Raw genomic sequence first — 15627 nt, forward strand, 5'->3', positions numbered from 1 at the left:
TTTTTAACTAACCTTTCCTATTCAGATGACCTCAACGCTGAATGCCTTGGTAACGTTATTCGTTTGAGTGTCACTCCTCTTTTTGAAGATGTTGACGCTGTCTTCAGTGAGTTTGCCTCTTATGATTCTCTTTCTCTCCTTTCATAATTCATGACTTGATATTGCTTGTCAACTATTGTGTTCACACCATCTCCATCCCTTCCAGATGACACACAAATCATAAACCTGACGCCTGGCCTTGCTACTCAGTGTGGATTCAGCTTTAAATTTGACCCCATGGGGAATGCCATGTTTTTTGCTTCTCTTCAAAACTGCTTTTCCCAAAACATGGTACCTTAAGAACTGTAGTGTTTGCTTGTACTTCAAATGGAAGTTTGCCTTCAGTGTCACTGCATTTGCAACTCATTCTGTAGCAATTTTATTACCTTTGACATGGAGTCATGCTGAGGACCAGGCTCTTTTTACAGATGCAGCCCTGTCTACACAAAGATACAAGTCAATATTTGCATCACTAGATGGAAAATGAAATAACTGAACCCATTCTTCAGTAAAAACGGTTCTCAATAAGCCTGAGTTGCCGAAGTCCGGTTTCCAGAAACATTGACGCAGTTTACTTAACTCTGTGGATATCAAAAGGATCTCCATTGTTAGCCACCCTTTGGTCTGGTATCTCTTACCTCTAAGTTAACGATGACGTAAGGTACAGCAGAAGTTTATGGAGGGCTTTCAGAGGGCCAGCCAACTTTCTGATACAGACTGCAGTGATGTGAACTATTGAGCTCTACTCCTGTAGTGTGGCTTCAATACAGTGGCAGCTGCATTCATATAGCCAATTTTGCCACAGTCTATAACTTGCATGAATGTCACCAGATGTTTTTTTTTTTGCTATATAATGAAGGCTTTTTTCCCTTCCCCCTTCATTTAGGATGATAAGATGTTCAGCTTGGTCATGCAGTTCAGGCTGCCAGGAAACCACATGACTGAAGACCCTGTTTATAGAGTTGGCAAAACCTGTAGCTACACCCCTGGACCTCCCGAGAGATTCTGTGCGACCGCAACTACATGGAGGCAAGTGAGCAGAGCATGCCCCAATGGACATGTTTATAGTCCCGCTTGTTGTACTGCCTGTATAAATGATCTGTCTAGAGCTACAACTGTCCCGTGTTTCATTTCTTCTGCGACACAACGTAGAGGTCTTGACTCTCTCAATTCCACTCGCGTCTTCAAAATGCACATAGGAGAACTTTAGCCTATTCTCAATGCATTTAAGGAGGCGAGTGGACAGATTGAGAACTGGCCCTTGATTTCCTATTGTATGGGAGGGAGAAAATGCATAGGGAATAATGGCCTTTCTTCTCTAGGTGTCTGTCAGGACTCTTCCAGACATCCAAACCATCCCCAAACAGCCCACTGGGGCCCGAAAGCAAGGAGCGACAACTTCCGGAGGGGAGCTGAGGTTTATATATTTCAGTTTCTGTAATTTCACTACAAAATGACAGGATGGCGCTAAACAATGTGCGTTTGTTGACAATTTTGTTTAATTCATGTTTCCATTTCCTGAGACAGGCTGTTGCTTCAGGATACAAAATGACAGCAGTCGTCTTTAGTCCTAGCAAGAATGTCATGAATGTGGATGAGGTCCAAAGAAAGGGCTATGCAATAGCCAACACTCCCACACGGCTGGTGTTAAGAAGCCCTCATAATGCAGAGGAGACATACCTCCAGAATGTAAGCTGACCTCCATGAACTGGGTCATGTTTAGTAGAGCAAACATTTGGAAACGGTGGCCCTACCTGAACTCTGCAACATATTGTTAATACGGTGTGTCCTACTGAACACGGCCCTGGTGTGGTTGTCCCCTGAACAGGTAGCTGGGGTTCCGATGCGGGTGCTCTCAACCTCAACCTTCTTTGAGCAGAAGTGGCTGGTTACTCGAGTAGATGCCACGGCTGTTTGTCCAACACCAGGTTGAGTGTGAAATAATTTAAGAGCCTATAAGCCCAGTTCTTAATTGGCTCCAGACAAGACATTCATGTAGTGTTCAGTTGGGAAAATGTTTTGGTGAACTTTTTCCAAATGGCACAGTTTTCAGTTGCAAAACTTTCTGTTTTGATGTGCACTTGGCTTCTTGTGTCACTGCAGAGGCAGTGGCCTTTACTCCAGAAGTGATCACCTGGTACATGCCCAAGCACATAGACCCACTTTTCTCCTCTGATGCCTTCACCATGTTGGAGGTGTACATGGGAATTGACGCTAAGAGGCTGGACACTGAGGAAATGGCTGCCAGAAACTACTCGGTTTTAGTCACAGAGGCTCATATTATTGTTGAAATTCCGGTGGGGGCGGTTGGCGGCTACTTCAAGGTCAGCATTGGATGAGTAAAATGTTCCTGTTTAATTTCAAAGTCTTATTTGTAGAGCCCTTTATAGTATAGCAGTTGTCAGTGCTTTGCAGTAACCCTTTACCATCTCTCATGGGTAAACTCCTAGAAACGTTGTCTTGTGTAAAACGTTTCTTATTGAGCAATTGTTTGCTTAACCAGGCTAATATACAATGGTTTGCAAAATTGTGAGAATTTTGCATAAAATTACACTTAAACATACTCTACCTCTTGTCTTTGCAGTTTGTCCTTTAGCCGCTTGAAATTTCAGACCAAATATCCACACTAAAGTATTGTTTACCTGACTTTTTAGGGAGGCGGTAGCTTTGCCACTGTCAACTGAATGCAAGCAACACTCGGCTGCTGTTTACATATTGCGCAAGTGTTTACTTTGCGTGTCAGTTGCTTTGAAAATGCACACCGCCAGAAATGCAAGTTGACAACCATACACCTACCAGCTTTCTAAAGTCTGGTAACCAATACTTTCCTTTGGATATTGTGTCTTAAATTACGAGCGGCAAAGACAAGCGGTAGAATAATTGTATTTAACATTCTGGCTTATAAGGAACATTTACCTGTTTTTGCACTCAAATTGTATATTACAGCCTGACTGCATCACTCGTCTCCCTTACAGAGCCATATTCAGGATGACCAGTACTTTGTCACTTACACCATTGAGCCCATGCTTGAGTTGCTGTGGATCGAGGAGGTCGCACACGAGAACACCAGCTATAAAGTCCTCTTCCCTATCACAACACCTCCGATGGCCAGGCCTCCACAAGTTCGCAACTGTGAGTCTGGTTTAGTTAAATAGTGCCTATGGTAATTTGGGATGCCTGGGTTGTTCGTTAGGCACAAAACAGAAAATGGACTGAAACGGGGAGGCAATACCTGGACTTACCCAATAACAAATGTCAATTTTCAACTTCCATTGTACCGCATTTCAAAATGGTTTCCTTTGTTTGCCAATGAACAGACACGCCCTTAGACACAGTTCCTGAGCAGGCAGTGTTTGTGCTTGAGTTGGGGACCTTCAACCTTGATGTGGAGCTGCTGAACATCACCTTTCCCACCATGGTGCTAACTGTTGCAGAGTGCAACGCCAGGGGCTTCAATGTTCAAGAGCAGAGATCCCCGGACAACACCTTGAAGACCTTCAGGATGGAGGTGCCCTTCTCAGACCCGGTGGTCTTTAAGGAGGTGTGTTTCTGTTAAATGCAAAGCCACACGCAGTGATTTGTTCATGCCCTAATAAGTGGGCCACCAACAAAATATAAATAATGGCACAAATGTACTTTGTATCCCTCATTTACTCAAGTGTTTCCATTATTTTGGCAGTTGTATGCATTTGATTTAGAGGAATGAGGGCAACATTACTATAAGTATATAGTTTGTTTTAATAGTCCCCATATGTACTTAGTTGTCACTTGATGTTGAATAGAGTTCTGTTGCAACAATGCTGACCAATGCTTTTAACTTCACTACAGAGAAGGGTGGAACAAGGTGTCACAACCTTCACTCTTCAGCTGATCTACGGCCTGGTCATCTTTCCAGAGTACGCTCCTTTCTCTCACTCTGCCGTTGTGGACGCTGTACTGCTGGACATTGGTATGCCTCTGGACTACGCCAAACTACTGTTGAATGGTTTCCTCTCGTTAATGATTGCCCTGAAGGGAAATTGGTAGTGAAAGACCAACTAGCCATACTGTAGGGTTTTCCTATGCGGTCTTTCTACAAAGAAAATGTTAAGCTTTAGAGTATTTGGACCCAGTTTCCCTGTTCCTGATTTGCCAGGATTGTGTTTATTCAGTCCCACCGTAGCAAAACATTTTGCAATCTAAACAAGGGTTTCTTCTTGGACCAGTTCAAGTAGTACCTTCCTGTTTTTTGTGCTTAAATAATGAACACAACCCTGTTTGTCCTTGCAGTGCCACCCTCAGTCACTGGCAACTGTGATCAGGAGAACTTCCACATCACTGTGGACTACAGGAACCAAGAGCCCTTTTTTGTGGTCTTGGTTGGCAAGCGGCTGCTTAACCATGAGTTTGCTCAACAGTATTTAACAGAGGGCGACACAGACTTCACCATCACGTTGCCCTTCTCTTCGCCGGACGCAGTGTTTGAGGTACGACGCTCTCCCAAAACATGTTAACCTAAATTGCTGCAGCTAGCCTTGCATTCCTTACCCTGTATACATGCATACAATATTGGACTAATGAACTCTCCCATTGGTTCCCAGTCGGTTCACTCGTCCTCTGTCAGGAGCAGACTGGATGTGGCTCTGTTGAATCCTTACAACAACATGACCATCAAATACTTTTCCCTGGCTTGCAGCTTCCTCAAAACGCTGACTGGTTGGTTCTCAAACAATTACTTACGATAAATTGTCGTTTAACATGGTTACCAAACCTGGGTTCCTTGCAAATACCGTGAGTCTAAATGGTAGTGCCAGATGGGCATGGTTTGCATTTTTGGTGCTATTCCATTGGTTCAAGCTCAATAAGTGTAACAAATACAGAACCCAGGTCTGATGGCTACCTGTCTTTTGCTCTCCCACCTCCAAGAGTGTTTCTCTAACGGAACGATGACTGCGCTGGCAGTGAAGGTGGAGTCTGCTCCCGGTCTGAACCCCGGTCAGCTGACCCTGAGCGACCCCGCCTGTGGTCCCACCTACAGTGACGATCGCTTCGCCTACTTCCACTTCACTGTGAACTCCTGTGGCACCACCAGGAAGGTAAAATGACTATTACCCTGAGGTGATGGGTACTGTGTATTTATGGACTGTTTGCTTCTGCAGGCTGTAATAAGCAATTCCCCTCTACTACATAGTTTATCAACAATGTCATGCTGTATGAGAACGAAATCTCCTTGCCAGATGAACTTGAGGTGAAGCTGAATGCCACGACGTCTTCAGAGGAGGAATATCAGTAAGTGCATTACGCATCACAATTGTAGCTATTAGCTTTCATAAGGTTCATTTTTCTTCATCCATTGCTCAATACTTTGTATACAGGGAAAATGTGCCTCTACTACCAGTGTCCACTCCACTGCTTGGCATTTCCCCTATTGAAGTTGCTCACATCCCTCTTTTTAGGTTAAAGGTTTCCTGCTACTATGTGGCCAACATCACTCGCACATTGGCCTTTCTGACCAGGCCGCGTGACAACGAGCCTTTTGCCGAGACTGGGACGGGTCGACTAATGGTCAGAATGAGACTCGCTCAGGGTAAGCGTGCACAAATTCAGAATTTCAACTTGACCCCTAGCCTCTAAAAGAATCTTGGAAGGTCTCCTTTACAAAACCATTCCCAAAAATGTAAGCTTGTGATATATTACTCTTGCGTTCTGAGATCTACAGGTGTGGCTATGTAGTAACGGTGAGGAGCTGATTTGGGAATTTGTCAGAAGCCTCTAGTGGGGGGTGGATAGTGTTGGCTATAAATGGCTTGTGTTCATTGGGGCATACAGGATATGATAAACGAGCATTTCTTAATGGACAAGTTCAGATGGTGCCCACTGAACACGACCCCTGGTTGTCTTGTTCTGTGTTCCAGACGCCTCGTATAACACTTTCCACCAGGAGGAGGACTATCCAGTGGTGAGGTACCTTAGACAGCCTCTGCACTTTGAGGTGGAGCTGACCACGTCCTCTGATCCCAAGGTAGCGCTGGTGCTTGACCACTGCTGGGCCACCCTCAACGAGGACCGTGACTCCCGACCCCGGTGGAATCTCATCATTAATGGGTAACATGTTGTTTTTGGACCTAAACAAGTGTTATTCCACAGGTGTGGTTCCTGAGTAATTAGCAACCTATCATGCTTGGCAGGCCATTTACTTTGGCTACCGTGGCTATGCCCCCATCCATAGGTCGAGTGGTCACAATGCTTAAAAACGATGTGAGCCGTGTGTGGTCTCACAGATCTCCACCCAATTTCACATGCTTGTTATCACTGAGTGGTCCCTGCAGCGTATCATTGGAACGGAACGTATGCTGCATCAAATGACTCTAAACCGCGTTGTCTGAAATCATCTAAACGATGTTTTGTGGTGTTGAGAAATAAAGTTCTTCACAACTTTATTCCAGCTTTGCTTGTAAAATATATCAATGTTAACGTTATCATCTAGTCTAAATAACAGGTTGACTTGTTTTACAGTATGATGCGGTACAAGGGAGCCATGTAAATCTAGTATAGAAAGTATGGCAACCATGTTTGTCAAGCAAGAACTCCTAGAATGCTGTTCACTGCGCCCGTTGCCTGAGATCTTAACTTAGTTTGGCCACTTCAGCACGTGATAATGTTTGTACTTGTTACGGCGTACACATGACAAGTAGTTTACAGGTAACTATACAAAACGCCAATTGTTGTCACCTAGCACGAAAGCGAAACAGAGTTGCAAGATATAGCACAATCCATTATTGGGGGTTAAGTCCTTGGGGGAAGGTATTGTGAAGATTATGATGCAGGAAATATTACTAAGATCTGGGAATTTATCAACAATAAATGGTGAGGCAGACAGTTTTTCTAAGCTATATACCCCTGGAAAGGGAGGTCTGATCTGGCAACCCTGAGGTACCATAGTTTACACTCTGATGCCGTGTTCAAATCAACTGACGACTTCAGTGCATTAATGACAATGGGGGTACTCCAGTTGAGATCACCATAAGTCGAACAGACGCTTACGTGATAACCCGACTGCATTGTATGGTGTTAGCTCATATTCAGTACCACCTTCAAGTGTTACACATGTGTCCATTACAATCTAGGCAAGAATCAGAAAGCATGAATAAAACGCTAAGTACATTATACCTATGGTACGATGCAGTAGAAACGACAACACGTGACACAGAAAATAAGGCACTTTAATAGGAATACACGCATGTCCACAGTTATTTGTAAGGAAGGCAATAAATGTTCAAGGACTGTATACTTGATCTGGGGAAGTGCTTGGGCTTTCTTTTGAAGGAAAGTTTGTCCGGCTCATTAAATTCTCAAATATAAATGGTCTGCAACAGTGAAATGGGCTACTTTTGTGAATGAATGAGGCAAAATTAGAAGTTGAAACGGCCTCTAGAAAATTAGCAGGTAGTGTGCCTTGGTCTGAGGTCAGCGCGGGTTAAATGTCCACATGTTGGAACGGTGAGTGCATTCTGACATCACGCGCATAAAATCAACTCCCACTGGGGCGACTGAAAATATTTGGAACTTGTGTGTGTGAAAAGGTTAATGTTGGCATTACCTACACCTTTTTACTCAATGTTATCCTTTTGGTTTGCTACAGTTCAGTGTTGTGCCAAGCTGATGGTCATTCGAATGGAAATCAGGAGCGGCTGGCAAGCTTGGCTTGCCTTTCCGATTGGTTTCATACAACTGCTTTTAACACTGACTGAATAGTTGTTGGTTTTGGGTTGAATTCAGGCACAAGTGACCTCTTGTGTTTAAAACAGTTGATGCACTAAACCTAAAGGATGGTTCAGATGCCTGTGCAGCATGGATGTTTGGAACTGAATAGGATCAGTTGACAGGATCCCCAGAAGTTGATGCCGCTTTCAATGGAATTTCCTGTCCTAGAGGAATGCGCTAATTGGAAGTTGATAAACATGAACAAATACCACAGTCAAGTGTAGCAGCATCTTGCTAACCTTATTTAGCTAGCTAATGTTCATATTTAAAAAAAATGTTACTACATTTTTTTATTTGGGTGAGCACTTTGCCACAGATGGACATGCTGGCCTAATTTTTATCTCAAGAATTTAAATTGGGTTACTATAGAAAGATGACTACTTTTTCCTACCTTGTAATGGGCTACAATGACTTTGCCCATGATTATGCACGCTGCAAATGACACTTTATTTTGCGGGTGCCTTTTCAGTATCTGGCTGCATGTTACACCAAGCAGTGTAGTGAAGCAACTTTATGTCAACCGTTCATTTGGGGGATCGGGTTTGCTTTGAAATCATGCAATTTTACCATTTTTATGAATTGGTATCAACCTAAATTTGGCCATGTGGACACGGCGTAACTGTTTATTAAATCAGCAATGTCATAGCAGTTTAAAAAAAACAGGCTGAAATGTTTTGTATATCATAGGAAAAGACACAACATTCACATGGCTGTGCACAAAATGGGTTCAGATTTGTCACTTCAGCTGCAACTATATCGTTGTGCAAAATCCTTACTATCATCTGTCAGCTCAAGTGATTTGTACTGGTGTGGGTGTTTCTCTTAATGTAACGTCTTCAGATTTCACATTCCTTTTTGCTAATATCTGGCAGTTAAACCGTAAAGGATAAACCTCCCAAAGATGCAAATTAAAAAAGTAGGCCTAAACTGTCAATGCGTAGGTTAGAGCTGCGCCGTTCACAGAAGTCCTCCATGTGACTCCGATGCCGTGGGTGTGGAATTTATTTTGTGACCAATTTTTCTCCAACAGCGGAAGAATTGCTCTGGCGCATTGCATGAAATTCTTGTTTAAAATGAAGTACTTGTGTTGCAAAATATGATTGCCTTGTTGATGATACCGACTGTCTATTCGGCAACTTTGGTTAAACCACGATCAATATTCTGGTCAGACTACAGGCGACCTTTCTGGATCATTTAGAATTTTAAGAACCATTTAGAGGGACATCTCACCTCATGTCAAACATGTATATTCTATTCCATTGACATCTGTCATTTAACAAGCCATTGCAGTAGACCAAAATAAATATTGTTGACGGAAAGCCCAATTTCTGTTAAAATAAAATAAAAACGGAGGATTTGGGGTGCCGAGGAAGCGGTTTTAAAGTTACCGTCTCCCGACTTAAACTCTAGACGGTAGAAATCTATTAAATTGATAGTCAACTTATTAACTTTACATCGTATCCTCCTTGCAGCTGCAAAAACCCCAGCCTTATGATTCAGTACTATACAAGTTGGTTTAATTGAATTACTAGCTAACTAAATAACACAGGCTAAACACACAGGTGACACAATGACAGCTTGTTACAAGGTTTCTCTTCACACCCCCCACCGTTCCGTAAGGGACGCTTATCATTGATACATTTTTGAACACACGAACCGGCACCAGCTTGGAGTACAGGCATGAATGTATTTGTGGAAAGGTAGGTGGTTGGTGTTCTCTCTGATTGGCTACATGAGGTCAATGTTGTTGGTTGTCCGTGGCTCCAATGACTAGTCTTGAACAGAACTACAGGATGGATTTTCCTTTCACACGTTCTGGAAGATAGGCTAATCAACCCTGTCGCTGATTCCTCAGTGGGTGATGAGTAGGATGCTTTGGATGTGGTAGCAGAAGTGTCTTAGTTAATTGTCTAGGTTAGGAAAGTTCCAAACGTCTAGCTTGCGCCTCACGGTTTTCTGGTCTAATGTTAATTTCTGTTACCATTCCTTTTATGCACTCAGAGATTAGCTATAGAAAATGAATGTCATATTGGTTTTTATTTTGTGATTTTTACTAGAAACGTGCTTACTCTACAGGTAGGACGTCTCTAGCCTTTACATTGTATATGAAATATGTTTTTTCAAGACAAAGGTGATTGTTTGGTAAAGCCTGTTAGCAAAAACATTCCTTTAGTTCATACTGGAGGGGGAGAAAGAACCCACTTCTGCTGTAAATTGATCTGATCCTCACAGGACAGTCATGACACCACCATAAGACTTCGTACACAAGGCGGTTGGGGTTTGCAGCGTTTTCTTGTTCATAACTTAGTCCCTCTCTCTACACTGGCAGCTGTGAGAACCCCGAGGATCCATACAGTGTGGTCTTCCACCCGGTAGAAGTTGACGCCAGGGTCCACTTCCCCTCTCACGTCAAACGCTTTGAGGTCTATATGTTTTCCTTCGCCGAGGATGCGGTTGAGCAGAGTGGCCAGGTAACAAAGTTCACCCAACAATCTTTATTCTTTAATTTTGTGTGAGTGGCAATCATCCCTTTAAAAGAATTTTAACAAAAAACTGACACCATCAAATCTTTGATTCCTAGGTCTTTGTCCATTGTGATGTGGTCATCTGTGATGCCAGTAGTCCCACTGGCGGCCCCTGTAGTGGACAATGTGTGAATCAGGACAACCTGAAAAGAGGTAGGTCTTGTTTTATGCTTTTCAGACCCTGGCAGACCATAACTGAACTAATAGGTTCGCTCTCTCTCTCAACAGGTCAACGACATGTCAAAGACCTCTTTGAGGAGCGTCATGTATATGTTTCTTCTGGATACATTCTTTGGGTGTAATGTATTGTTCTAACATGACAAATAAAGTGTTCTATATAAAACAATCCTAACCGTTGGAGCTACCTTAACACCATGTCGTAGGCTTGTCATCTGACATGTATCAATCAACCCTTTTGTAAGCATGGAACTCAACCATCCACCGGAGGGAGATAAGTGTTGCACACCAATTTCCCGTCTAGGACAAACAATGGGTGATGAAACAAAAGCTTTCCATTGTCCAGTAGGATGAACTGACTCAATGTTATAGCAGATGGTGGTTTGCCAAAGTGAAACCATTTTTCAACTGAAATTACAACTTTCCTTGATACCTCTCACTAGCTTGGTTTCCATCCAATATGGAAATTTCTTCAATGATATGCATGTCAATCTCTCATGGCTCAAATGGGAAGAGCATGACTTCATCGCTACTTGTTTGTGTAAGAAGTGTTGACAAGCTGAATGTACCGAGCTGTCTGTTTTAAACTCGCGCACAGCTCGGACACCCATGCATTCCCCACAAGACATCTCTTCACAATCTCCAAGTCCGATCTACGAAGGTAGAGCCATGAATACGTTGCAATCTATTCCGCATCAGGATAAGATTTCAACACACACCGTACGGAACAGCGGGGACTGAAGACACTCCTTAAAGTTGCGAGCTTGCACCGTGGGACGGTTTCATTGCTCCAGACCACCACAAGGGGAGTTTGCGCAATCATTATGCATTTGGGTCCCAAAGACTAATTTTGACACGAGCCACCCTTGCCTTGTGGTGCTCAACGAAGATTGCTGACAAAACAGATGGAAGTTGTCTCAACGAGTCAAGCAAATGTACAATTTGAGAGGAATGTGATAATGTAGAGACGTGGCTATATATATTTTTTGGGTCAAAATTAAATTACGAAAATCTCTATTTAGCTATTGTTAGGAGAATGAATTTGTCTTTCAGAGACTTAAGAACCAACAAACCAGGATGTTGTCTTGTGAAACAGTGGCTGTAAAGTATCTAGCTGGCTAAAGCATTGACTGTACAATTGTACGCTTGCCTTGCAATGCAGCTAAAGTAACATGGCTAGCTATTTACTTGCTTGAGTCGGATTAAAAATAACTGTTGCCGCTCTGGGTATGGACCCTAAAACGTAGTTCTGAACTAATATTCATACCAATCAATGAACCTCAAGTCTGAATGGCATTAATGAAGCCTAGAGTAGAACATACCTTTTATTGTGCCAAGGATGCAAGACCTATATACACATGTATTTTAGTTAATACCACGTATGAGATTCCCATCTTGTAGCCTGTACATAGAATATATTCACCAATCATGTACTCTTCCTTGGCAAATAAAGGTGTGGTTCTGGTATGACAGACACTTTCAGTCATATCAAACGATGCGGTGTATGTATTACAATTATACACTTCAGTGTTTACTGCTCCTGGGATATCAATGATTACACATTGTAACTATACAATAGACTAAACATGATTGATTTGTAATTCATATATATACAGGAAAAAAACGTATGCCTATCTAACTCCATTAATCTGAGGACACAGGATAGTATTTCAACCAGTGGAGAATGTGAAACACTTTATTGAAAGAAGTGCATTTTATTATATTATAAGAGTTCAATCTTGGGCGGGCAGGTGGGTAGAGCGTTGGACTAGTAACCAGAAGGTCGTAAGATCAAATCCCTGAGCCGAGAAGGTAAAAATCTGCCCCTGAACAAGGCAGTTCCTAGGCCGTCATTCTTATCTGACATGCCTAGTTAAAGGGTAACTACACCCCAAAATCGATATGTCTTAATTGGTTTCCTGCTATATTGGCACAGATACATAGATGAGTCTTATCTTCTTATGGCTTCTTATTATCTTCTTGTCCAGAGGTGCCCAGAGTAAAATGCCTGCTACTCAGTCCCAGAAGCTAAGATATGCATATATTAGTATATTTTGATAAACCCTCAAGGTTCTAACACCGTTTGAATGATGTCTGTGAGTATAACAGAACGCATATTGCAGGCAAAAACCTGAGGAAAAAAATCCAACCAGGAAGTGGGAAATCTGAGGTTGTTCGTTTTTCAACTCATTCCCTATTGAAGACACAGTGGGATATCGGTCATGTTGCACTTCCTAGATGTCAACAGGCTTTAGAACCTTGTTTGATGCTTCTACTGTGAGGTGAGGGCGAATGAGAGGGGAATGAGTCAGAGGTCTGGCAGAATGCCTTGAGCTCGTTCACATGAGAGCGAGCTCTGTTCCATCGCAATTCTACAGACAAAGGAATTCTCCGGTTGGAGCATTATTTAAGATTTATTTTAACAACATCCTAAAGATTGATTCTATACATTGTTTGACATGTTTCTACGGACTGTAATCAAACTTTTTGACATTTCGTCTGCTCCTAATGAACAGGCTTCGTGAGATTGGATTTGTTTACAAAACTTCAACTTGCATTTCTTTGGGGGACCGCACAGCCCTCTGTGCTCGCCAGAGGTAGCCTGACTGCCATTAGGTACCGAGATGAGATCCTCAGACCCCTTGTGAGACCATATGCTGGTGTGGTTGGCCCTGGGTTCCTCCTAATGCAAGACAATGCTAGACCTCATGTGGCTGGAGTGTGTCAGCAGTTCCTGCAAGAGGAAGGCATTGATCCTATGGACTGGCCCGCGCATTCCCCAGACCTGAATCCAATTGAGCACATCTGGGACATCATGTCTCACTCAATCCACCACAGACTGTCCAGGAGTTGGCGGATGCTTTAGTCCAGGAGGAGATCCCTCAGGAGACCATCCGCCATCTCATCAGGAGCATGCCCAGGCGTTGTAGAGGTCATGGTTTTCCACTTTAATTTTGAGTGTGATTCCAAATCCAGACCTCCATGGGTTGATACATTTGATTTCCATTGATCATTTTTGTGTGATTATGTTGTCAGCACATTCAACTGTGTAAAGAAAAAAGTATTTAATAAGAACATTTCATTCATTCAGATCTAGGCTGTGTTATTTTAGTGTTCCCTTTTTTTTGAGCAGTGTATATTAGAAAGATTGAAAATGTATAGGGTGAAGTTGGCAATGATTATGTAGAGATATTAGAAACAGTGCAGCATTTTTTTAAAGGATTTATTTAAGAAAGGGGAGGTGGATGAGGGGTGTGTAAAGGAGATATTGGATAGTGTGGATGTGCAAATTGATGTAGAGGATAAACAAATGTGTGATGGGGAGATAACAGTGAATGAAGTTAAAAAGATGCGATCTAAGGGTTTACAATAAATAAGAGTCCTGGAGTAGATGGGATAATTGCAGAGTTTTATAAAATATATAAAAGTTTTTAGCACCTATATTATTGGAAGTTTATCAATATATGGAGGATAATAATAATGTTTCAGAATCTATGGTGACAGGGCTGATAATGATTTTATATAAAAATAAGGGGAGCAAATTGAAACTGGAGAATTATAGGCCAATTAGTTTATTAAATTCAGATTATAAGGTTTTAACTAAGATACTGGCAAATAGAATGAAGCAAGTTTTAAATGATATTATAGCACCTACACAGAATTATAGTGTGCCTGGTAGAGATATTGCTGATTTAATTGTATGTGATAAATAAAATAGTTAAGCATAGATTTAAATAAAGCTTTTGATAGGGTGGAACATGATTTTATGTTTAGGGTAATGGATAAATATGGTTTTGGTAATACAATAATAGGATGGATAAAATTATTAAGGCGGCAAAAAGTAGGGAAATGTGTAATGGGGTTTTTACTGATTATTTTATTCTTGAGAGATCTGTGAGACAGGGGTGCCCTTTATCAGCTTTATTATTTGTTTATCTTTTTCTGAAAAAAAGATCTTCTAAATTGTGTACAGACTCCACAAGGAGGTTTTAGTTTGATTCATCAAGACGCAGATGATACCACAATAACAGTTAGAGATGAGGGAAGTGTAAAAAGGGTGATGGAGTGTTTTAAAGTATATGGACAAGCATCAGGTGCAAAGGTTAACATGGAGAAGTCAGTAGTAATGAGTAAGATTAATGAGGGGAAATGTACTTTTAAGGTGGTAAAAGATTATTAAGATGTTAGGAGTGAAGGAAATGGAAGCTAGGGATTTGACATGGAGTGGTGTAATAAAGTTAGGAAGGTGGTAAATATGTAGAGGCGGGTAGTCTTTGAAATTAAAAGGGAAAGTAATTGTAATAAATTCATTGATGTCAATTTTTATTTATGTAATGAACGTTTCGGATATGCCAGAATGGGTTTTATCTGAAATGAATAAGATTTTAGTAATTTTTTTTAGTTGTAGTTGGTAGATTTAAGTGTAAGGAATTAGAGTAAAAATGGAAATGTTAGGTAATATACTTTTGTTTTATAGAGAAGTGTTTGAGGATTGGGGGCAGTTTTTACCAAATATTTATTATGAATGTACCATTTTAGAAAATATTTTAAATCAGCCTATATTTTTAAATCCTAAGTGTAATATGTTTTGTAAATATTTTATGAGGCCTGGGATGAGGCAGATATTAATTCCCGGGTTCCTTCCATTTCAGGCAATATATGATAATGTGTGAGTAGATGAGATAGTGGGGCAAAAATTATTTAGTCAGCCACCAATTGTGCAAATTCTCCCACTTAAGATGAGGCCTGTAATTTTCATCATAGGTACACTTTCAACTATGACCGACAAAATGAGAAAAAAAATCCAGATAATCACATTGTAGGATTTTTAATGAATTTATTTGCAAATTATGGTGGAAAATAATTATTTGGTCACCTACAAACAAGCAAGATTTCTGGCTCTCACAGACCTGTAACTTCTTTAAGAGGCTCCTCTGTCCTCCACTCGTTACCTGTATTAATGGCACCTGTTTGAACTTGTTATCAGTATAAAAGACACCTGTCCACAACCTCAAACAGTCACACTCCAAACTCCACTATGGCCAAGACCAAAGAGCTGTCAAAGGACACCAGACCTAGTGAATGACCTGCAGAAAGCTGGGACCAAAGTAACAAAGCCTACCATCAGTAACACACTACGCCG

At 41.6% G+C, this 15627-nt stretch overlaps 1 protein-coding gene and 1 long non-coding RNA gene across 2 annotated transcripts; both read left to right on the plus strand.

The window, feature by feature from the left end:
* The first annotated feature begins 11 nt into the window (after positions 1 to 11).
* On the plus strand, positions 12 to 1005 carry LOC116366507 (uncharacterized). The gene is made up of 3 exons (XR_004208297.1): positions 12 to 106; positions 206 to 330; positions 926 to 1005. It is a non-coding gene; the product is annotated as an uncharacterized LOC116366507 (long non-coding RNA).
* A 567-nt stretch (positions 1006 to 1572) lies between these two features.
* On the plus strand, positions 1573 to 10659 carry LOC116366506 (uncharacterized). The gene is made up of 15 exons (XM_031818613.1): positions 1573 to 1728; positions 1868 to 1967; positions 2143 to 2363; positions 3015 to 3171; positions 3357 to 3580; positions 3868 to 3988; positions 4309 to 4505; positions 4620 to 4734; positions 4945 to 5114; positions 5210 to 5307; positions 5475 to 5605; positions 5934 to 6123; positions 10112 to 10253; positions 10364 to 10460; positions 10536 to 10659. The coding sequence occupies exons 1-15, from the start codon at positions 1588 to 1590 to the stop codon at positions 10607 to 10609; spliced, it is 2178 nt and encodes a 725-aa protein (XP_031674473.1). The 5' UTR covers positions 1573 to 1587; the 3' UTR covers positions 10610 to 10659.
* Positions 10660 to 15627: the final 4968 nt, after the last annotated feature.

Source organism: Oncorhynchus kisutch, unplaced genomic scaffold, assembly GCF_002021735.2.
Source record: "Oncorhynchus kisutch isolate 150728-3 unplaced genomic scaffold, Okis_V2 scaffold1517, whole genome shotgun sequence".
Classification (NCBI taxonomy): domain Eukaryota; kingdom Metazoa; phylum Chordata; class Actinopteri; order Salmoniformes; family Salmonidae; genus Oncorhynchus; species Oncorhynchus kisutch.

Bases quoted from the DNA above. Each gene is read 5' to 3' on its own strand.
- LOC116366506 (XM_031818613.1), top strand. From the start codon at position 1,588: ATGACAGCAGTCGTCTTTAGTCCTAGCAAGAATGTCATGAATGTGGAT. The intron at 3,172-3,356 runs GTGAGTCTGGTT...GCCAATGAACAG, and splicing joins GCCTCCACAAGTTCGCAACT to ACACGCCCTTAGACACAGTT. The intron at 3,581-3,867 runs GTGTGTTTCTGT...ACTTCACTACAG, and splicing joins ACCCGGTGGTCTTTAAGGAG to AGAAGGGTGGAACAAGGTGT.